Here is a 22192-nt window from a genome sequence, read left to right on the forward strand (position 1 = left end):
TGCTGGTATCTGAACCAAGCTTTTGTCTAACAGTTTTCAGAACCCTTTCTGAAGGGTTTTGCTTCTCCTCCCCTTTCATTTTTGATTTGAACAAATCCCTTAAAAGCTTCATAAATGTCTGGAGTGCATCAATAAAAGCATGGCCAACAGGCAGAGGGAGGTTCTCCTGCCCCTCTGCTCTGCATTGCTGAGACCACACCTGCAATACTGTGTCCAGGTCTGGGCTCCCCAGTTCAAGAGAGGCAGAGACATGGTGGAGAGAGTGCAACAGAGAGCCATGAGGATGACTGGGGGACTTGAGCATCTTCCCTTTGAAGAGTCTGAGAGCTCTGGAGCTGTTCAGTCTGGAGAGGAGAAGGCTGAGAGGGGATCATTGATGTGTATCAATGTCTGAGGGGTGGGTGTCAGGATGAAGGTGCCAGGCTCTTTTTGGTGGTGCCCAGTGATAGGACAAGGAATAACAGGTACAAGCTGGACACAGCAGGTTCCACTTCAACATGAGGAGACACTGCTTTACTGGAGCCCTGAAGCAGGCTGCCCAGAGAGGTTGTGGAGTCTCCTCTGGAGACTTTCAAGACCCATCTGGATGCATTCCTATGTAACCTACCCTAGGTGATCCTGCTCTGGCAAGGGATTGGACTCTGTGATCTCCAGAGGCCCCTTGCAAGCCCTACCATTCCATGATTTGTCAGTTAAACACTGCAAGCTGTGGCAGAATTCCTGAGTGCAGCAACTGTGAACATCAGTTGGTAAAAGCACCCAGGAAGACCATCCACATGTGCTGAGACTGGAAGGGAGAAGTAATGTAGTAGCCTATTCTGTCATAGACATCTCTAATTGTGTCAGATTTTAGGAGCTCAGAAGTGGCTCTGCCATTGCACAACCCAAGGTCTAAAAGTCTTCTTTGGGCTCGAAATGGGAATCTTCAGAGGCAGTAATCCTTGACTGGGAAGCATTTAAAGGGAGACAGAATTTTTTTAGCTCAGTATCTTACCCAGGTGTCAGCAGTAGCTTTGGTTCAGCTATTTTTTGGTTGGTGAATTTAGTCATAGAAAGCAAATAGGAAGGGTGACTTAAGGGTTGTAAAAGTGTGGCATGGTGATGATCCAGCCACAGTTGATTCATAGAATGGTTTGGGTTGGAAGGGACCTTCAAGATCATCTAGTTCCAAGCCCCCTGCCATGGGCAGGGACACCTCCCACTAGCTCTGCTAGAGATTTTGGGAGGGTTGGCTGTTCTCTCCATTTCTTGAGATTGTATTTTTAAGACAGGAAGACACTTTTTTTTTTTTCCCCTTCAAATTTTGAGTCTTATCTCTACTCCATCTTCTTTAAGACAGAGCCTAGGATGCCGTGGTCCTTACCTCAGCAGGGATCTGTGTGCAGCACTGCAAAATACCTGCAATGTTGTGGTGTCCCTTCTAAAGAAATGCTTTATGCAGCCTTGGGAGTTTGCTAGCAGGCCCCTCAGATGAAGTCATAATTACTCTTAGATACACAAAGCTGGACTCCCATCCATCTGCCCCCCAGAGAAACAACTCCATGTAGTATTCTCCAGGCAGACAAATACTCCTCTGTTGCCTGACTCAAACTGATCATCACTTATCTTGGTCCAGCTGTTAAGCAGATTTGAGATGTTGCTTCTATTTTGAAGTAATCAGATCCAGTTAAGTAGTGATTTTTCTCCTTATAGGATTACATTTGGAATCCTTCTCCACTCAGCTGTCTTCTCAGTGGCTCTCACAGAGTTATCATAGTGAGTGCCAGTGCTACCAAAGGAGTGGTTTATTCACTCACACCACAGCTCACCAAATACTTCCTAAGAGAAAGAAATGCAGAAATAATCATAGCATGGTCTGGCTTGGAAGGGACCTCCAAGGGTTGCATAGAGCAACCCCTTCTGCAGTCAGCAGGGACATCCTCCACTAGATCCTCCACTCAACCACCTCCTGAGCAACCTGTTGCAGTGTTCAACCACCCTCTGGTGCAGAACTTGTTCCTAACATCCAGTCTAAATCCTCTCTAGTTGGAAGCCATTGTCCCTCATCCTGTCCCTGCAGGCCTTTGCAAACAGTTTCTCCCCATCCTTCTTGTAGCCCCCTTCAGGTACTGGAAGGTCACTATTAGGTCCCCCTGCAGCCTCATCTTCCCCATGCTGAACAACCTCTGGTTTGAGTGGGATATACACCCAGAAACCATCTGGGGGTTTGAGTGGGAGATACAGGTGGAAGGAGAGTTTGTTTTCATTAGCTCTTGAAAAGTGATGTGTAAAGCAGCTGCAGAGGAGCTCAGCAGCACGGCTGCAAGGAGGCTGGGAGCTGTGCACAAGCTGCGTTTTGTGTCACCGAAAATCCAAGCTGTTGAATGAAAACTTGATTACTTTTCTCCCTCTGCTCTTCCAGCATTTTATGGCACCAGTTTTATTTTCCTCTGTTTGTTGTTTTCTGTTGTGTTTTTCCAGCTTTATTGGACACTCCCTGGGTAATTTAATAATCCGGTCAGTGCTCACGAGACCTCGGTTTAAGTATTACCTCACCAAACTCCACACCTTCCTGTCTCTCTCTGGACCACACCTCGGTACCCTCTACAACAGCAGTGCTCTTGTGAACACAGGTAAAGTCTTCCTTCACTGCTGTCACTTGAAGGGGGAATTTTTGTCTTCAAAATGAGGGTGGGCTGCACATTTCTGCATTGCTTTGGTGATGAGGTGTCACTGTCCTAAGATGAGGGACCTCAGAGCTGCCTTCCAGTACCTGAAGAGATCCTACAGGAAGGCTGGAGAAAGAGTTTTCATAAGGATGTCTGGCAATAGGACAAGGGGGAATGGTTTGAAGCTGAGGGAGAGCAGGGTTAGACCAGAGCTTAGGAAGAAGTTCTTCAGTATGAAGGTCGTGAAACTCTGGAATCGGTTGTCTAGGGAGGCTGTGGAGGCCTCCTCCCTGGGGTAGTTCAGGGCCAGGTTGGATAAGTCCTTGAGCAACCAGCTGCAGTTGAGAGGTGTCCCTGCTCATGGCAGGGAGGTTGGAGTAGATGATTTCCAAGGCCCCTTCCAACCTAAACCATCCTATGAAAGGTGTGCACCCCATAAGCATTTTCCAGTGTATTTAGAATAGAGTAAACCAGGTTGGAAGAGACCTTTGAGATCATCCAGTCCAACCTATCACCCAACACCATCTAATCAACTCAACCATGGCACCAAGCACCCCATCCAGTCTCCTCCTAAACACCTCCAATGATGGTGACTCCACCACCTCCCTGGGCAGCACATTCCAATGGCCAATCACTCTCTCTATGAAGAATTTCTTCCTAACCTCCAGCCTAAACTTCCCCTGGCACAGCTTGAGACTGTGTCCCCTTGTTCTGGTGCTGCTTGCCTGGGAGAAGAGATCAACCCCCACCTGGCTACAACCTCCCTTCAGGGAGCTGTGGACAGCAATAAGGTCTCCCCTGAGCCTCCTCTTCTCCAGGCTAAGCAACCCCAGCTCCCTCAGCCTCTCCTCACAGGGCTGTGCTCCAGACCCCTCCCCAGCCTTGTTGCCCTTCTCTGGACACCTTCCAGCAACTCAACATCCTTCTTGAATTGAGGGGCCCAGAACTGGACACAGGACTCAAGGTGTGGCCTAACCAGTGCTGAGTACAGGGGGAGAATGACCTCCCTGCTCCTGCTGGCCACACTGTTCCTGATGCAGGCCAGGATGCCGTTGGCCTTCTTGGCCTGCTGGGCACACTGCAGGCTCATGTTCAGCCTACCATCAACCAGCACCCCCAGGTCCCTCTCTGCCTTTGATTCAGGTTTCCTATTACACCACGAATTTAATTCACTTTTCGTGTACTTAATCTGCAAAACAATTATGTAAGATGCATTAAAATAGTTCTCCTCCAGCCTGCAGCAGGTTTCTGCAGATGTTTGCACTTTATGTTTTGCTAAAGATGAAATGTAGCACAAGAAGAACTTGAGCAGCCTGGGCTAGTGGAAGGTGTCCCTGCCCATGGCAGGAGGGTTGGAACTGGATGGTACTTAAGGTCCCTTCCACCACAAACCCTTCTGTGACTCTATGGCCTTGTAGAAACTGCTGACTTCTGAAATGGATATTGGAAAATACTTCCAGGTGACCTCAACATTTTAAATGAGAACTTGTTTCTGAGAGTGCCACCTGCCTCAGAGAGCCCAAAGCTGCTAACACAAATACTGCCTAAATGAAACCCATGCCCATGAAGCTCTTCAAAAACCACTCTCAAAATCATGAGTTACTTTGTTTAGTGCTGGTTTATTTGTTGCTTGTTTTGTTACTCTGTTCCATGTGAAAATGAGGAGAGGAAAAAAATGTTAAGAGAAATGGGCAGGAGTTGGTGGCTCAGTGGAGTTACTGTTGGAGTTAATAGAAGCAGGGGCAAGATGAGAGCCCTTGGAATTTGGTTGAAATGGTGCCACTTGTAGCCCCTATTACACCACCAGGGAGGTGGGCTTCAAGGTAAAGATATCTACAATGTAATTCACTGTGGGCACCTCTTAGACATTTAACCACAGAATGGGCTGGGTGGGAAGGGACCTCAGATGTCATCTAGTCCCGGCAATGGGCAGGGACACCTCCTGCTAGAGCACAGAATCATAGAATTGTCAGGGTTGGAAGGGACCTCAAGGATCAGCCAGTTCCCCCTGCCATGGGCAGGGACACCTCACACTACATCAGGTTGCTCACAGCCACATCCAGCCTGGCCTTCAAAACCTCCAGGGATGAGGCTTCCACCACCTCCCTGAGCAGCCTGTGCCAGTGTCTCACCGCCTTCATGGGGAAGAACTTCTTCGTAATGTCTAATCTAAATCTCCTCTCCTCTTGCTTGGATCCATTCCCCCCATCCTTATCACTCCCTGACACCCTAAAAAGTCCCTCCCCAGCTTTCTTGTAGGCCCCCTTCAGATACTGGAAGGCCACAATAAAGTCTCCTTGGGAGCCTTCTCTTCTTCAGACTGAACAAACCCAACTCTCTCAGTCTTTCCTCACAGGAGAGCAGCTCCAGCCCTCTGCTCATCCTCTTGACCCTTCTCTGGATGTGTTCCAGCACCTCCAGATCTTTCTTGTAACAGGGGCTCCAGAACTAGATAAAGTGCTCCAGGTGGGGTCTCATCAGAGCAGTGTAGAAGGGGAGAATCACCTCCCTCACCTGCTGGCCACATTTCCCTGCTGCCACCCAGGCTGGGGTTGGCTCTCTGGGCTGCAAGTGCACACTGCTGGCTCACATTGAGCTTTTCATTCACCAGCACCCCCAAGTCTTTTTCTTCAGGGCTGCTTCCAATATCTTTCAGGTATTTGAATCTGTGACTGAATCTCACCTGAATCACCCCAAGGTGGTCTTGCTTTTAGAAAGTGCAGTTTTGCAGGATGCAGACAGGGAGGGCTGTTTGCTTGTTTATGTCACACCAGCAAAGCCCTTTCAGTTCAGTCAAGTTAAAGCTCTCAGAGGAGACTCCATAATATCTTCAGTGGAAAAGTAAGGACTTCTGGAGGAGAGTTAAACTCTGTACAAAATGTCCTTTCTATGCAGTAGTCTCCCTCTGTATTTGAAGCTCTTAAGATGGTAGAAGATGCCAAGATAGTAAATCCTGGGTGCTGAAGTCTGAATGACTGTTTTGTGTCACTGCTAATAAATTGCAATCTAATCAATAACTATTTCTCTGAGAGCTGAATCAACACTTAAAGACATTCTTGAGGCTTATGAGGGCTTGCTTGCCTGCTTTTTTGTTTTGCTTGGGGAGGGAAGGAAGATTATCTGGGTTAATTAATCTCATTGACTAATAAAGAGGGCACAGCATGACAGACAATGTTCTGCTGTGGTGTTCCTCCAAAGAAAATTCTGCTTCCTTTTGTCAGGTTCTCTTTAATGAATCCAGTTCTGTAAAGTGATGTTTGGAAATCTGAGAATCACAGAATTGTCAGGGTTGGGAGGGACCTCAAGGATCAGCCAGTTCCAACCCCCCTGCCATGGGCAGGGACACCTCACACTACAGCAGGTTGCTCACAGCCACCTCCAGCCTGGCCTTCAAAACCTCCAGGGATGAGGCTTCCACCACCTCCCTGGGCAACCTGTGCCAGGGTCTCACCACCCTCATGGGGAAGAACTTCTTCCTAACATCCGAGCTGAATCTGCCCTCCGCTAGCTTGGATCCGTTTCCCCCAGGCCTGTCATTCCCTGACACCCTCAAAAGTCCCTCCCCAGCTTTCTTGTAGCCCCCTTCAGCTACTGGAAGGCCACAATAAGGTCTCCTTGGAGCCTTCTCTTCTCCAGACTGAACAACCCCAACTCTCTCAGCCTGTCCTCATAGGAGAGGTGATCTGAGCATCAGAGTGGTTTAAGAGCCTGAAAACGATTACGATAGAGTTTGTGTGTTGCCTTTGTGGCTAAGTGTGTGAACTTTGCATATTAGCCTCAGATTTAATGAGTTTTCATCTTTTCTTGTGGCCCTTTACTGATGTTGTACCTAACAATGCAGGACTGTGGTTTATGCAGAAATGGAAGAAGTCTGGGTCTTTATTGCAATTGACCTGTCGAGACCACTCGGATCCACGCCAAACCTTTCTCTACAAACTCAGTAAAAAAGCAGGTAAGCTGGGGGGGATCCTTGCTTGGGGGATCCTTGCTTTGGTACTTTGTCTTTGAAAGGGCACCATGTAGAAATGGGAGCAGGAAACCTGGAAGTAATTCGAATTGTAGAACCACAGAATGGTCTGGGTTGGAAGGGACCTACCTCCAAAGCTCATCCAGTCCAACCCCCGCTGCGGTCTGCAGGGACATCCTCCACTAGATCAGGTTGCCCAGAGCCCTGTCCAGCCTCACCTTGAATATCTCCAGGGATGGGGCCTCAACCACCTCCCTGGGCAACCTGTTGCAGTGTTCCACCACCCTCATGGTGCAGAACTTCTTCCTAACATCCAATCTGAATTTGATCTGCTCTCATTTCAAGCGGTTGCCTCTTGTCCTATCACTGCAAGGACATCCTCCACTAGATCAGGTTGCTCAGAGCCCTGTTGAGCCTCACCTTACATACCTGCATGGATGGGGCCCCATTTCTCTGCAGTATTTCTGTCATTCTCAGAAAAGACTAAGTGAATTCTGTAATTTATAAACTGAACAGTTACAGGATCTGACCATGAATCCTGGGAAATGAAAAGTCAGGCTTGCTGCACTAGTGCCAAACTCATTAGCAGCAGTGCAGGGCTGGATCAGATCTAGCAAGGACATGATGTAAGAACACATTAGGACATGGTTTAATGGCTATAGTGGTGTTAGGTCAGTGATGGGACTTGAGTATCTTAGAGGTCCTTTCCAACCAGAACAATGCTGTGGGAGATTCCCACAGAACCTTTCAGGCTGCTTTTCAGTACAGCTCTTCCTTTACTTACCCCTGAACTGTTGGAGCACTCTCTGGCTTTGCCAGAGCAGTTGCCTTTGTATTTACCTGTCCATGGCTACCACACTCAGAAGGAGCTGTTCCAAGGCCCCCATTGGGTTTGGCCTGAATCAGATGTGCAGCACCACAAGTCTGATGAAGCTTTTTAGAGAAAACCTAACAACTAAATGTCTTAAGGACTCTAATTCCCTCGTGGCTGAAATCTGAGTTTAATTATAAAGGTTTAATGATCTTTGGGGAGTTGGGTAGACCCAGCAGGTGTCCTTGAGCTGGGCAAGCCTTACAGTGAAGCAGTACTGACAGAGGCACCTACACTAGGCAGGCTCTGCCATGTGCTTGGTGATGCTAGAGTGATGGTGATGAATCCTGATGCAGCTGTGATGGTGACTGAAATATCAGTGAAGACAAGGCACCAGCCACCTTGAGGTTTCTTTAAGCAATGTGGAGGCTTTACTGCCTTCTGCCAGACAAAACCCAATCACTCCTCCTAAGAATCAAGAGGAAGGGCTTGGAGTGATAGGACGAGGGGAAATGGATTGAAGCTGGAAGAGGGCAGATTGAGACTGGAGATGAGGAAGAAATTCTTGCAGTGAGGGTGGTGAGACACTGGAACAGGTTGCCCAGGGAGGTTGTGGATGCCCCCTCCCTGGAGGCGTTCAGGGTCAGGTTGGATGAGGCCTTGAGCAACCTGGGCTGATGGAAGGTGTCCCTGCTCATGGCAGAGGGGTTGGAACTGAATGATCCTTAAGGTCCCTTCCAACCCAAACCATTCTGTGAATCTGTGAAATGGGAAGCATCACAACTGGGTCATGCCTCTGTATCACAATATGTGCAGAGGAAAGGAAGCAAACATTTTGTTGCTCTCTACCTCTAATTAATGCACTTGGGAGGTTTTTTTGCCTTTTAGTGCAAAAGGCAATGTAATAACTAGGTGCCAAATTTCAGTTGTAAAATTATTAATGATGATAATATATACAATAACACAACGGATACTGATTCTATTTCTATGCAGTTCTATGTCTATATAATTATATTGCCATATGTTTATATTTTCTATATTAGTTATATATTACTTCTATATTATGTTAATGTTAAGGCAACCACCAACAGAACAAGAGGACACAGTCTCAAGGCACACCAGGGGAGGTTTAAGCTGGATGTTAGGAAGAAGTTCTTCCCAGAAAGAGAGATTTGCCATTGGAATGTGCTGCCCAGGGAGGTGATGGAGTCACCATCCCTGGAGGTGTTTAGGAAGAGACTGGATGGGGTGCTTGGTGCCATGGTCTAGTTGATTAGATGGTGTTGGGTGATAGGTTGGACTCGATGATCTCGAAGATCTTTGCCAACCTGGTTAATTCTATTGTATTCTAATTATATATGAATATATTAATCATATTAGAATATGTTAATCATTTGGTATTAATTGTTGTGGGATTTGCTCTCAGGGGTACCTTTTTCTCTTTTCCTGTAGGTCTTCATTACTTCAAGAACATTGTGTTAGTTGGATCTCTGCAGGATCGTTATGTCCCTTATCACTCAGCTCGCATTGAGATGTGTAAAACAGCTTTAAAGGATAAACAATCAGGTAATCTATCACAGAACGGCTTAGACTGGAAGGGACCTCAGAGATTATCTACTCCAACCTCCCCACCATGGGCAGGGTCACCCCTCAACTGGTCTTAGCTTCTCAAGGCCTATCTAACCTGGCTTTGAACACCCCCAGAGAGGAGGCATCCACAGGCTCTCTGGGCAACTTGTTCCAGAGTCTCACTGACTTCTTCCTCAGCTTCAGTCTAACCCTGTTCTCCCTCAGCTTCAAACCATTCCCCCTTGTCCTATTGCTAGACACCCTTATGAAAAATTCCTCTCCAGCCTTCCCCTGGAAAGGAAACAGAGCACTCAGGTGAAACCTCCAAGGTCTTACATGGATCTCATTGAATTTTGGGTGCTTAGCTGAGGCATCTCTATGACATATTGAGACCCTGGGTTTACTTTATGATAATGCCACAGGGGTGAACAGAATCCTATGGGAATGCTGTGAACAGTAAGACACCAAAAAGAGCCTGGCACTTCCGTCCTGACACCCACCCCTCAGATACTGATAGACATTGATCCCCTCTCAGCCTTCACCCCTCCAGACTAAACAGCCCCAGGTCTCTCAGCCTTTCTTTATAGCAGAGATGTTTGAGTCCCTTCATCATCCTCATAGCCTCTGTTGGACTCTCTCCAGCAGATCCCCGTCTGCAGCACAATTCATTCCAGCCTTACAAAGACACAGCTTTTACATAGTCTGATAAGTGAACACCAACAAGCACGTCCTGCCTATAAATGTGTGAACTCTAGAATGCGTTCCTTGAAATCATTTTCCCACCATTTCTGGGCAAATCAAACTTCCTGCATATTCTGTCTGCCCAGAATAGCATCACAGCACCTCTCTCATCTCTCTGGGATCACAGAATGTTAGTTAGTTAGACCTCCAGAGACTAAGGTAATCTGCACAGGAATGCATCCAGGTGGGTCTTCAAAATCTCCAGAGAAGGAGGCTCCACAACCTCTCTGGGCAGCCTGCTCCAGGGCTCCAGCACCCTGACTGTAAAGAAGTTTCTCCTCATGTTGAGGTGAAACCTTCTATGTTCAAGCTTGTATCTGTTGTTCCTTGGCTTACTACTGTGCACCACCGAAAAGAGCTTGGCCCTCTCACTTGTAACCCACCCCTCAGCTATTGATAGACATTGATCAGATCCCCTCTCAGCCTTCTCCTCTCCAGGCTAAACAGCCCCAGGGCTCTCAGTCTCTCTTCGTAGGGCAGGTGCTCAATCCTTCTGAGCTCAAGGTCCAATAAGTGTTATGTGTGCCTTGGGAATTCATTCAGCTTCCCTTTTTCCTCCTCCAGGACCAATTTATGCTGAAATGATCCAGAACCTGCTGCTGCCAGTTCTGCAGAACAAGGACTGCACCTTGGTTCGTTACAACGTGATCAACGCGCTGCCCAACACGGCAGACTCGCTGATCGGCAGAGCCGCGCACATCGCTGTCCTGGATTCGGAGATCTTCTTGGAGAAGTTCTTTCTCGTTGCTGCCCTCAAATATTTTCAGTAGAAGAAGACAAACAAACAAACAAAAAATTCAAACAAACAAAGGCATTGTAAGCAACTTGGTTTATTACCTCATTAACAGATGAAACAAATAATGTGTGGTATCAAAAGTCTAGCTGCAGCTGTATTTTAAGAGATATTTATACTTTTTATATGGAAGATAATTTATATCATCCACACTTTAGGGCTTTTTAACATCAACTTTTACTTTCTAGGTAATGTGGCTGTGCAATATTATTTTTTTTTTGGGGGGTTTAATTATTATTATTTTCCTGTTGTTCTTTTTACTTTTTCTATTATTTTGGGTTTCTTTCTGAGTTTTGGGTACCTACGTTGATTTGGAGATTCGAAGCGCAGTGGCTCGGGGACGGGGGGTGGGGGTTGGGTTGGTTTTATTTCCCCGGCTCTTAGGGGCGACAGAGGTCAAATGTTCCTTGGTTCCGTTTCTCCAAGAGGCTTCAGAGGTGGAAATAAATCAGAATTTCAAATTCTAAGGAGGTCTTAAGCGTTCATTTGTTGCATTTTGAGCACTGTGGGAAGTTGAAACTGGAAACACAAGGAGCTGCTAAAATACTGGAGGGCTGAGGATTGCTTTGATCCGTGGGTCTGCCAAGACTTCACCACAGCTTAGCAGCTTCCTACCAAGTCCTTCTCCTCATTGGTAAAGAGTAGCCTGTGGGAGTAGAGGTTTTTTTCCTACTGATCTCAGAGCCATGGTAGTTTACACGCTGAGTTTTCTTACTGGAACACTTTAGTTATCAGAAGCAAATGGCAACTAAGGATCTTTGAATGTTCAATGATAGCTGCCTTCCAGTCGCTGAGGTCGGCAGACGGCTGCTTTCCTCCGCCAGTTCTCCAGCTCAACCTGGACAGTTCTACAGAGCCTTCCTTCTCTCTGCGTCAAAGAAGTAAACGGTAGAAATTCCTGCAATACTTTTATGAACTCTGAGCAGTTTTTAAACCTTGTTCTGACCTTTTCTGGAGTACAAAGCGTTGTAAATACAAACCAAGAACGGGACAGTGTTGTAAACTTTCCCTTGTCTGGTGACACAGACAGGATGGTTTTGATATACAGGAATGTCCAAGGTCTGCTGACTTTCTACTGGTGCTGCACAGCGTTAAAGTAGGGGTTCTCCTTCCTTCCCTTTTCCCTGTCGGGGAGGGGGAAGAGCGAGTTGTGCATTCACTAATTGTTTGGGGGGTTTTTATTTGCCAGCTTAGAGATCTGTTGTACAATGCATGTTTCTTTTTAGCCTCGTGTTATTGCATCTGCTGTTAATAAAATGAACAAACGGCTTTAATGGAAGCAATTAAAGACAGCAAAACCTTCTGCTAATTACCAAAATACTGGGGAGGTTTGGTTTGCTGGTGGTGGTTGTTGGGGTTTTTTTGTGTGTATATAATTAATAACTTTGTATTATTTGAAATGAACAGAGCAATAAGAGTTTATAATGAAGTGATTTTCATTTCCTTGTGTAATACAATCTTTGTCCTATTATTCTTTTCTTCCTCCTGCTCAGAGGAGCAGCTACAGCTTGGCGATGGAGGCTGTAGCCAGGTGGGGGTTTGGTCTCTTCTCCCAGGCAACCAGCACCAGAACAAGAGGACACAGTCTCAAGCTGTGCCAGGGGAAGTTTAGGCTGGAGGTGAGGAGAAAGTTCTACACAGAAAGAGAGATTGGCCATTGGACTGTGCTGCCCAGGGAGGTGGTGGAGTCACCGTCCCTGGAGATGTTCAAAAAAGGCTTGGATGTGGCACTTGGAGCCATGGTTTAGTTGTCAGGAGGTGTTAGGTATTGGGTAATAGGTTGGACATGATGACCTCTGAGGTCTTTTCCAGCCTTACTGATTCAGGAGCTGGATTTTGCATTTTTACAGCTGTACATTAAATTAAGGCTGGGGGGGGGGGGGAGGGAGGGAAGTTTTGAAGACCCACAACTTATTTTGAGGTAGAAGAGTTCCTGATTAATTTCACCCTGCTATTTCATCATCACCATTTGAGACTGCACTTCAGAGGGATTGTTCATGGGCTCTAGATGAAGTCATGGAGGAGCTGAGCTCACTATGACTTAGTGTCTGCAGATGGCTGGGTGTAAGTACTTTGAAGGTAAGGATTTCATGATCGCTTTTACTGTATTGGGCAGGATAAGATCTGTGAGGCTTTTCTTCCTGCTGCTTTTGGGCAGAAGAGGCTTTTTTTCCTTTTCCTTGCATAAACCACCACTGTTCCTCTTTATTCTCTCAGATCCAGAGGGCCAGCATCTTGCTGTTAGAAGTGAAAAAAAAAATCCCATTATGTTTGGTCTTTTAGTGTTCAATTAACCTTGTTCTAAATAGCTGAGTGGGGAAATGTCACATAGAAGGCAGTTAGTTAATCACTTTCTGTGTGCAGGCACTGCCAGATGCTGTGCAATAAATCTACTCACTAGAAGAGAGTAGATTCAGATTGGGTGTGAGGAAGAAGTTCTTCCCCATGAGGGTGGTGAGACACTGGCACAGGTTGCCCAGGGAGGTGGTGGAAGCCTCATCCCTGGAGGTTTTGAAGGCCAGGCTGGATGTGGCTGAGAGCAACCTGCTGTAGTGTGAGGTGTCCCTGGCCATGGCAGGGGGGGTTGGAACTGGCTGATCCTTGGGGTCCCTTCCAGCCCTGACAGTTCTGATTCTAATGAAGTCAGGGGAGCATTGCTGGTGCTAATTCAACCATAGAGATTTGCTTTCTTAAACGCTTCAGCTGTGAACGCAAAATGCCCTTTTATACTCCCCTGTCTGCTGAGCTAAAATCCTCTCCTGCAGTTGAGCGTTTGTGGGCAGGGTGATTTCGATTCTGATCTGTGGAGGGAGGAGGGGAGCTGGGGAAGGCGAAAGCAAACGAAGGCAAAAAGCAAACGCTGCCCACATTCAAAACATGAAGTGGAGCTAATTGACCGGGAGCTCAGCTCTGTGAGCCGGGGCAGGCTCCTTACAGCTACCGAGAAGCGTGACACAGCCTTTAGCCGGTGCGGCCAAAGCGCTGCGGCCGCAGGCGCTGCCCTGCCAGGAGCCTCCTTTCCCGCCGCTGCCCTTGAGCGAGCGCGGCCGCGCTCGCGGGCGGAGGCGCTCGCCCCGCCCCTGCTCCCCCGCCTCCGCCATTTGCGGCTGCGCCGCAGGCCCGCCATGCCTCTCGCGTCGGCGCGGCCATGGCTCTGCGGCTGCTGCTCGGAGCGCCCGGGGCAGCGAGTAAGAGGCGGGCGGAGAGCGGGAGGGGCCTGGCTTTGCGGTCTGAGGGGTTCCTCAGTTCCTCCTCCCCCTTTGCTCAGGGCGGGAGCGGCGGCTGCCGGCGCTGTGGGGCTGCTGGAGGGCGCTTAAGATGGCGGCGGGCGGGCGGTGAGCTGCGCCGCTCCAGCCCGAGGCATCTCCTAGGGGCGGGGGGAGGGCCGCGGTTGTGTTCTCCCTGCCCTCCGCCCCCGCCGTGCGGAGCCGCTTCCCCCCTGGCTGTTTTGCCTGCTGCTGCTCTCTTTCTAGATACTAGCGGTGCTCCTGATGGCTGACTGCTGTTAAACCTTACTATTGATTGCAGACGTTCTGCAGCGTGGTACATCAGTGTTTTCTGATGTCAATGTTCCACACATCAGTATTTTTCTAGATACTAATGTTTTTTCCTGATGCTGCAAACTTCTTGCTATCAAGCCTTACTGCTGACTCCGGAAGTTCTGGAATGTTACATCCATTCTGATATCAATACTCTCCATATTGGTATTTTTCTAGGTATTAACGTTTTCTCCTGATACTGCAAACTTCCTGTTACTAGTCCTTACTATTGATTTCAGAAGTGCTGGAATATTGGCCACAGCAACCCCATGCAGAGCTACAGGCTGGGGTCAGAGTGGCTGGAGAGCTACCTAACAGAGGGACCTGGAGGTAGTGGTTGACAGTAGGCTGAACATGAGCCTGCAGTGTGCCCAGGTGGCCAAGAAGGCCAATGGCATCCTGGCCTGCATCAGGAACAGTGTGGGCAGCAGGAGCAGGGAGGTCATTCTGCCCCTGTACACTGCACTGGTTAGGCCACACCTTGAATCCTGTGTCCAGTTCTGGGCCCCTCAGTTTAGGAAAGATGTTGAGTTGCTGGAAGGTGTCCAGAGAAGGGCAAGAAAGCTGGGGAGGGGTCTGGAGCACAGCCCTGTGAGGAGAGGCTGAGGGAGCTGGGGTTGCTTAGCCTGGAGAAGAGGAGGCTCAGGGGAGACCTTCTTGCTGTCTGCAACTCCCTGAAGGGAGGTTGTAGCCAGGTGGGGGTTGGTCTCTTCTCCCAGGCAAGCAGCACCAGAACAAGAGGACACAGTCTCAAGCTGTGCCAGGTGAGGTTTAGGCTGGAGGTTAGGAAGAAGTTCTTCCCAGAAAGAGAGATTGGCCATTGGAATGTGCTGCCCAGGGAGGTGGTGGAGTCACACCAGCACTGGAGGTGTTTAGGAAGAGACTGAATGTGGTGCTTGGTGCCATGGTTTAGTTGATTAGATGGTGTTGGGTGATAGGTTGGACTCTGATCTCAACGGTCTCTTCCAACCTGGTCTTGTGCTGTGCTGTGCTATGCTAAGCTAATATTTCTTGCTATTAATATTTTGGATGCTGATATTTTTCCTGAGACTGCAAGCTTCTTGCTCTCAAACCTTACCACTGCTTCCAGAAATTCTGGGATAATGTATTCTGCTGTTCTCTGATGTTAATATTCTAGACATTAATATTTTCTGAGCTTTAATATTTTTCCTGATACTGCAGACCTTCCACTGCCAAACCTCACTATTGATTCCAAAAGTTCTGGAATATTGGATGCTAATATTTCCTGCTATTAATATTTTAGATATCCTTATTTTCTAGGCAATATTTTTTTCTGGTGCTGCAGACCTACTGCTGTCAAACCTCATTATTGATTCCAGAGGAATACTACATCTGAATGCTTTCCCTGACAGTAATATTCTATATATTAATATTTTCTAGTTATTAACTTTTTTTCCTGCTGCTGCAGACTTGCTGTCAAGCCTCACTCCTTTCCAGAAGTTCTCTTTCTTTACTGTTCCTGTTCTGTGTCTCCTCTATGAGGAAACTCTGGTGGTTTGCTCATAGAAGAGCTGAGGCTGGAGGACAAATGAAGTTAGCCTGCATACCATGGTCTGTGCACCACTGCAGGAGACTTGGCTGTTGTGGATCTTGGCTGTGCAGCATCTGTAGCAGCTTGGAATTTTCCTCTCCTTTCAAAATCCAGCTGCAGACTTAATAAACTGGATGACTTTGTCACTTCTCATAACGGCTGAGGGAGCCCAAGATTGGTTTGTAGAATGTGGTTTACTGATAGCTGTTCATCTCATCTTCTTCAGGGGTACTAAAGGTTGGACTGTGGCCACCTCTGTGTCAAGAAGACAAGATCTTGTCTTGGTCAACAAGTTCAAGTATTGCAAACAGGGAAATGGATGTTAGAATAGAATAGACCAGGCTGGAAGAGACCTTCAAGATCATAGTGTCCAACCTATCATCCAACACTACCTAATCAACTAAACCATGCAACCAAGCACTCTATCAAGTCTCCTGAACACCTCCAGTGATGGTGACTCCACCACCTCCTCGGGCAGCCCATTCCAATGGGCAATCACTCTGTGTGTAAAACTTCCTCCTAACCTCCAGCCTAAACCTCCCCTGGTGCAGGGGGAGGTTTTTGTTTTGCTGACTGAGATAATTTCATATCAGTGCCTTGATCTGACTTTTACTTGAACTTGGGTGTCAGCTTTGATTTAATTTTTTGGCTACTCTTCCAGCTTGCTGAATGTCAAGATGCTTGGCAGGAGTAGGGAGATCCAGTGTATGCAGAAGGATGAGATTCTTCACTGCTGATGCTCCGTTGTGGTGTGCTCAAAGCCAAAACAAAACACCCAAATGATTCCTTCGGGCTGTTGGCAACATCTGGCAGGCATCACACAGTAGATGTAGCTGGGGGGTTTAATGTTCAGGTTGTGGTAGTTCAGAATCCATGAACATGCTGGTTCTGGGAATACAGCTGGATTGTTGGCTGGTGAGTCAAATCCATGCTGCTTGAGAGGGTGTCCTGATGCTCTTCAGCAAGGTACAGTAATGGTTCTTCTGAGTGCCTTGCACCCAGGTAGGTACAGAGAGGATTTGTGGCTGAATCTTCCTCCTTCAGGAAAGTCAGAGCTGCATAAGGCACGTGTCTCCACAGCTGAAATGGTTTTAGAGGGTACTTTATGGGCACTGTGGGCATTTTAACCAGCTGCAGCAGTATCAGGCATTTAGAGAAACCTTCATAAGGAGCTTTGGACTTGTTTATGACTCTGGAATTGCAGCTTGATGTCTGTGCACTTCCATCTTATTACTACTTGAAAGAACTTGAGCATGGCTATTAGTAGGTTGTCCTATGTGCAGACCTACATTTCCATTAAAACAAGATGTTAGCAGGGCTTTAAAGGGAAAAAACCCAAAGTTTATGCTTTTAATTCAAGCTGAAGTATGTCCAGAGAAGGGCCACAAAGGATGAGCAGAGGGCTGAGCTGCTCTGCTGTGAGGAGAGGCTGAGAGAGTTGGGGCTGTTCAGTTTGGAGAAGAGAAGGCTCCAAGGAGACCTTGTTGTGGCCTTCCAGTATCTGAAGGGGGCTCCAAGAAATTTGGGGAGGAAATGTTTAGGGTGTCAGGGAATAATAGGACTGGGGGGATTGGATCCAAGCTAGAGGAGGGCAGATTCAGATTGGATGTTAGGAAGAAGTTTGTCCCCATGAGGGTGGTGAGACACTGGCACAGGTTGCCCAGGGAGGTGGTGGAAGCCTCATCCCTGGAAGGTTTTTAGGCCAGGGTGGATGTGGCTGTGAGCAACCTGCTGTAGTGTGAGGTGTCCCTGGCCATGGCAGAGGGGGATTAGAACTGGCTGATCCTTGAGGTCCCTTCCAACCCTGACCATTCTGTGACTCTGAGATTTGCGTGCAGTTATATAATTGAACTTAGAATGGGCTCAAAGTTTGTCCTGCTGTCTGAATTCCTTTCCCATCATAAGGGAAACCCAAGTATTCTCTACCAGCATTCTGGGAAAACTGTTACTAAGGGAACAATATTTGGTTTTTTATAAAACCTTTTTGCTCTTTTTGGGTTTTTGGTTTGTTTTGGTGTTGTTTTTTTTTCTTTTCCTTTTTTTGTGACTCAAAAGCTGCTGGAAATGAGCCAAGAGCTGTAAATCAGCAGGCCTCTTGGGGGAGGTTAGGACTTTTCTCTGGGAAAACAGAACGTCCCAGTCTGTGCTAGCATGATTACTATCCAGAGTCTCAAATACAAGGAGATAACAGTGAAGAGAAGTCACAGAGTCATCAAGGTTGGAAGAGACCTCAAAGATCATCAAGTCCAACCTGGCACCACAGACCTCATGACTTAAACCATGGCACCAAGTGCCACATCCAATCCCTTCTTGAATACCTCCAATGATGGTGACTCCACCACCTCCCTGGGCAGCACATTCCAATGGCCAATCTCTTGCTGGAAAGAATTTCTTCCTAACATCCAACCTAAACCTCCCCTGCATGGGGTTGTTGTGACCAAAGTGCAGCACCTGGACTTGTTGAATGCCATGCCATTGGACTCTGCCCATCTGTCCAGCCAGTCGAGGTCTCTCTGCAGAGCCCTTCTGCCCTCTAACAGATCAACATCTGCTCCCAACTTGGTGTCAGCTGCAAATCAAAATGCACTGTTTATGTGAACTGAGTTACACAACTAACACCTTTTTCCTTTTGCCTGCCTATGTTTCCAGGGCCAAAAATAGCTGTCTGTGCTGATTTCTGAAGTGTTTGTGAGTTGAATGTTTAACCACTATTTGGAATCTCTTTCCTTGTCCTCTGCTGTCTGAAGTGAGGGGTTTCCAGAGGTGCTCTGAGCAGTCACAGAGCTACTTGGTGTTAAGGTCTCACATGTATGCTGCACCTCTGTGTTTGTTTGATAGGGGCATCGCTGCTTGGCAGCTCTCTGAGGAGCACCAGCTCTAAGGCAGGAGGAAGACCTGAATCTGCCAAGCAGCCGCTCAGGAAACCGAAGCACCCAGTGGGACGATTTGATGAACCAGAGGAGTCCAGTTTAGAGAGGGAACCCCTGGAAAGTAAGTCTTGTTCAAAGCTGCAAGCCATGTTCTAAAGGCAAGACTGGGAGCTGGAGGGCTGATCTCGGTTTGAGAGAAGGGGGTGGGCATTCAGCACTCCTCAGGTTCACTTCCAAAGCTTCAGGGCTCTCATGAAAATAGCAGGGCAGTGGGCACAAGCTGGAGCCACTGGCATCCGAGGGGAAAAGTCTTCAGAACCAAGCTGATCAATCACTGTTAACAAGTCACCTGAAGAATGTGACCCCTCTTTTGGAGACAGTAACATTTTCCTGTATGTCCTGACCTAATCCCAGCCTTGCTTTGAGCGGGTTTGGGGCCAGATACCTGCCACAAACCATTGCATGACTCAGAAATGTCACTGCTGCTGGCCTGTCCTGCAGCTGTAAGTGATGGGCATAAACTCCTGAGGACAGCAGCTAATTTTACTGTTAGCCTGCTGTCTTGGCCTGTTCTCTTTCTTACTCATGCTCTGTTCCATGCTGAGCCTTTCTCTTAGCCTTGCAGTGTTGTTTTGAAAAGCAACAACAGGTACTGAATTTGCTGTGCCCCTCTGGGTTGGGGCCCAGGAAGACCCTAACTAACTGCTCTTTGTGTTGCTTTCCTGTGGCCTTAGTGGGGCTGCATTTACAGAAGCTGTTGAGATTGAGGCACATGCATCACTGCTGAAGTCACTACAAGCATGTTGTGTTTTGTTTTCTTAAGAGAACAACAGAACTTCTTTCTTACATTTACTGACCCATCTTGAAGTTCTAGTTCTCTTGCTCACCAAGGTGTGATGTTCTGCTGCTGTTCACCACTTGTGATAACCCCTTTCTATTAATTTCAAGGTGTCTAGGACAAGCTTTTTTAATAGATCAATGGATTGCTACAAATATGCAGGTGACAAAAACCACTGAAAAATTACAGTCTCATCTCTGGAAATGGTTGCAGGCAGTCTCAGATTGTGACTCACTTGAGAACTGACTCAGAGTTGGAGTTATTGTGCAAGCAGCTATTTAATTCTTGGCCTTTTTACTCCCAGGAACAGAAATGCCCTCACTGCTTGGTTTTGAAATAAATGCTTAATGATCATCTTTTGCCTTTCTTCTTGAGGTGGTCTGCATTTAGATCAATCCTCAAGGTTTCTTTAGGCTTTAAATTTAGCTGCACCTGGATGTTTTTGAGTCCTAACACCAGCAGTTGTTTGTTAGGAGTGCTGACTGCCTGGTGTGTAATTAGGAAAGGAGAGTTTCCATCTGGCTGTTTGAATTCCCACAGCTGTGTGGCTGTCGTGAGGAGTCTTTGCTTCTGCATCCACTGTCAGTGCAGCAGCAGTGCCTGGAAGTTGGGCTGGTGACATCCACAGAACAACATGAGATGTATTTGTGCTCCTCATTCTGCCAGAGGTGCTCAAATGCTGTTCTGTCACTTCTTACTAGGGAGAAGAGGCCAACACCCACCTTGCTTCAGCCTCATTTCAGGGAGCTGTAGCATGAGGTCTCCCCTCAGCCCCCTTTTCTCCAGACTAAACAGCCCCAGTTCCCTCAGCTGCTCCTCACAAGACCTGTTCTCTAGATCTAGACTTAGTGAGCTTAGATTAAGTTTTAGAGGATAAAAAAAATTCTCTAAATTTAGCTGTTTGGGATCTTCTGTGACTGTAGTATCTAGTCTGGTGTTGATAGGATAGAATAGAATAGACCAGGTTGGGAGAGACCTTCAAGATCATCACGTCCAACCTATCACCCAACACCACCTAATCAACTAACCCATGGCACCAAGCACCCCATCAAGTCTCCTCCTGAACATCTCCAATGATGGTGACTCTACCACCTCCTCGGGCAGCCCATTCCAATGGGCAATCACTCTCTCTGTGTAAAACTTCCTCCTAACCTCCAGCCTAAACCTCCCCTGGTGCAGCCTGAGACTGTGTCCTCTTGTTCTGGTGCTGCTTGCCTGGGAGAAGAGACCAACCTCTGCCTGTCTACAACCTCCCTTCAGGTAGTTGTAGACAGCAATAAGGTCACCCCTGAGTCTCCTCTTCTCCAAGCTAAGCAACCTCAGCTCCCTCAGTCTCTCCTCATAGGGTTTGTGTTCCAAGCCCCTCACCAACTTCCTTGCCCTTCTGTGGACACCTTCCAGCAACTCAACATCTTTCCTAAACTGAGGGGCCCAGAACTGGACACAGGACTCAAGGTGTGACCTAACCAGTGCAGTGTACAGGGGCAGAATGACCTCCCTGCTCCTGCTGGCCACACTGTTCCTGATCCAGGCCAGGATGCCATTGGCCCTCTTGGCTGCCTGGGCACATCAACATGCTTTCTTCTTCAGCATCCATGAAAATGTGGTGTTTTAAACAGAAGAATTTTGACTAAAGTTCAAGCTAAAATTAAAACCTTGAGTGCTTAAAATGAGATCCCCCGAGCAAGCACAGGAAAGTGACTTGGTGCTTCAGATGTAGTGAAGGTGCAGACAGCATACCTGAGGGACACAAGTTCTTGCTGTGAATCCATGAGAAACTGGGGGGCTTTAGTGCCTGTGGGCATGGAGTTCCTTTTATTATTTGCATAACTGAATATGATGATTAATGTTGCTGGCTGTAGGCAAATAAAGGAAGCTCTGAAATGACTTTTGCCTGACTGTGGGTTTGTATTTGGAAATGAACCTGAGAGTCAAACGTGGCAGGCTGAGAGAGCTGGAGCTGTGCAGTTGGGAGAAGGCTCTGAGGAGACCTAATTGTGGCCTTCCAGTATCTGAAGGGAGCTACAAGAAAGCTGGGGAGGAACTTCTTAGGGTGTCAGGGAGTGAGAGGACTGGAGGGAATGAAGCAAAACCAGAAGTGGGTAGATTTGAGTTAGATGTTAGGAAGAAGTTCTTCCCCATGAGGGTGGTGAGACACTGGCACAGGTTGCCCAGGGAGGTGGTGGAAACCTCATGCCTGGAGGTTTTGAAGGCCAGGCTGGATGTGGCTGTGAGCAACCTGCTGTAGTGTGAAGCGTCCCTGGCCGTGGCAGGGGGGTTGGAACTGGCTGATCCTTGAGGTCCCTTCCAGCCCTGACAATTCTGTGGTTCTGTGACATTGCCTTTGTCAGCCTTCTAATGGTGTGTGGGCATTTCGATGAACTTTCTCTGTTGTTTTAGAGTTCCCTGATGGTATCAATCCTGTGACAAAAGAGAAGGGTGGACCAAAAGGCCCTGAACCTACGCGGTACGGAGACTGGGAGAGAAAAGGTCGCTGTATAGATTTCTAGTGTGTCAGTCTGTCTGTATTGCTGCTGTAATGTCTCTAGTTGCTGACCAATAAAGTATACAGAAAAGTCCCACCTTGGTTTGTCTGGAAGCTTCTGTCATGCTTGTGATGGGTTTTCTGAGGGATGTTGAGTGAAAACCATGCTGCAGCTCTCATTTTGGAGCTTAATGTGCTGTAGAACTTCTTCCAAGATCCTGTCTGAACTATTCTGCCTTGTCCTGTCTCTAGACACCCTTATGAAAAGTCCCTCTCTAGCCTTTCTCTAGGCTCCCTTCAAGTACTGGAAGGATACTTCAAGGTTCCCCTGGAGATTTCTTCAGGCTGAACAACCCCAGCTCCCTCAGCTCATCCTCAC

The 22192-nt window shown here is 47.6% G+C and overlaps 2 protein-coding genes across 2 annotated transcripts in view; both read left to right on the forward strand.

The window, feature by feature from the left end:
• The window catches only part of FAM135A (family with sequence similarity 135 member A), an 81234-nt gene extending 70708 nt beyond the window's left edge, over positions 1-10526 (forward strand). Inside the window, exons 17-20 of the mRNA XM_054169661.1 lie at positions 2461-2612; positions 6490-6600; positions 8879-8992; positions 10301-10526. Of these exons, the coding sequence (XP_054025636.1) occupies positions 2461-2612; positions 6490-6600; positions 8879-8992; positions 10301-10506 (583 nt within the window). The 3' untranslated portion in view covers positions 10507-10526. The remainder of the gene's footprint in view (positions 1-2460; positions 2613-6489; positions 6601-8878; positions 8993-10300) is intronic.
• Positions 10527-13655: 3129 nt separating this feature from the next.
• Positions 13656-21910, forward strand: SDHAF4 (succinate dehydrogenase complex assembly factor 4). The gene is made up of 3 exons (XM_054168025.1): positions 13656-13717; positions 18459-18611; positions 21729-21910. The coding sequence occupies exons 1-3, from the start codon at positions 13678-13680 to the stop codon at positions 21836-21838; spliced, it is 303 nt and encodes a 100-aa protein (XP_054024000.1). The 5' UTR covers positions 13656-13677; the 3' UTR covers positions 21839-21910.
• Positions 21911-22192: the final 282 nt, after the last annotated feature.

This window comes from Dryobates pubescens, chromosome 2 (assembly GCF_014839835.1).
Source record: "Dryobates pubescens isolate bDryPub1 chromosome 2, bDryPub1.pri, whole genome shotgun sequence".
Taxonomy (NCBI): domain Eukaryota; kingdom Metazoa; phylum Chordata; class Aves; order Piciformes; family Picidae; genus Dryobates; species Dryobates pubescens.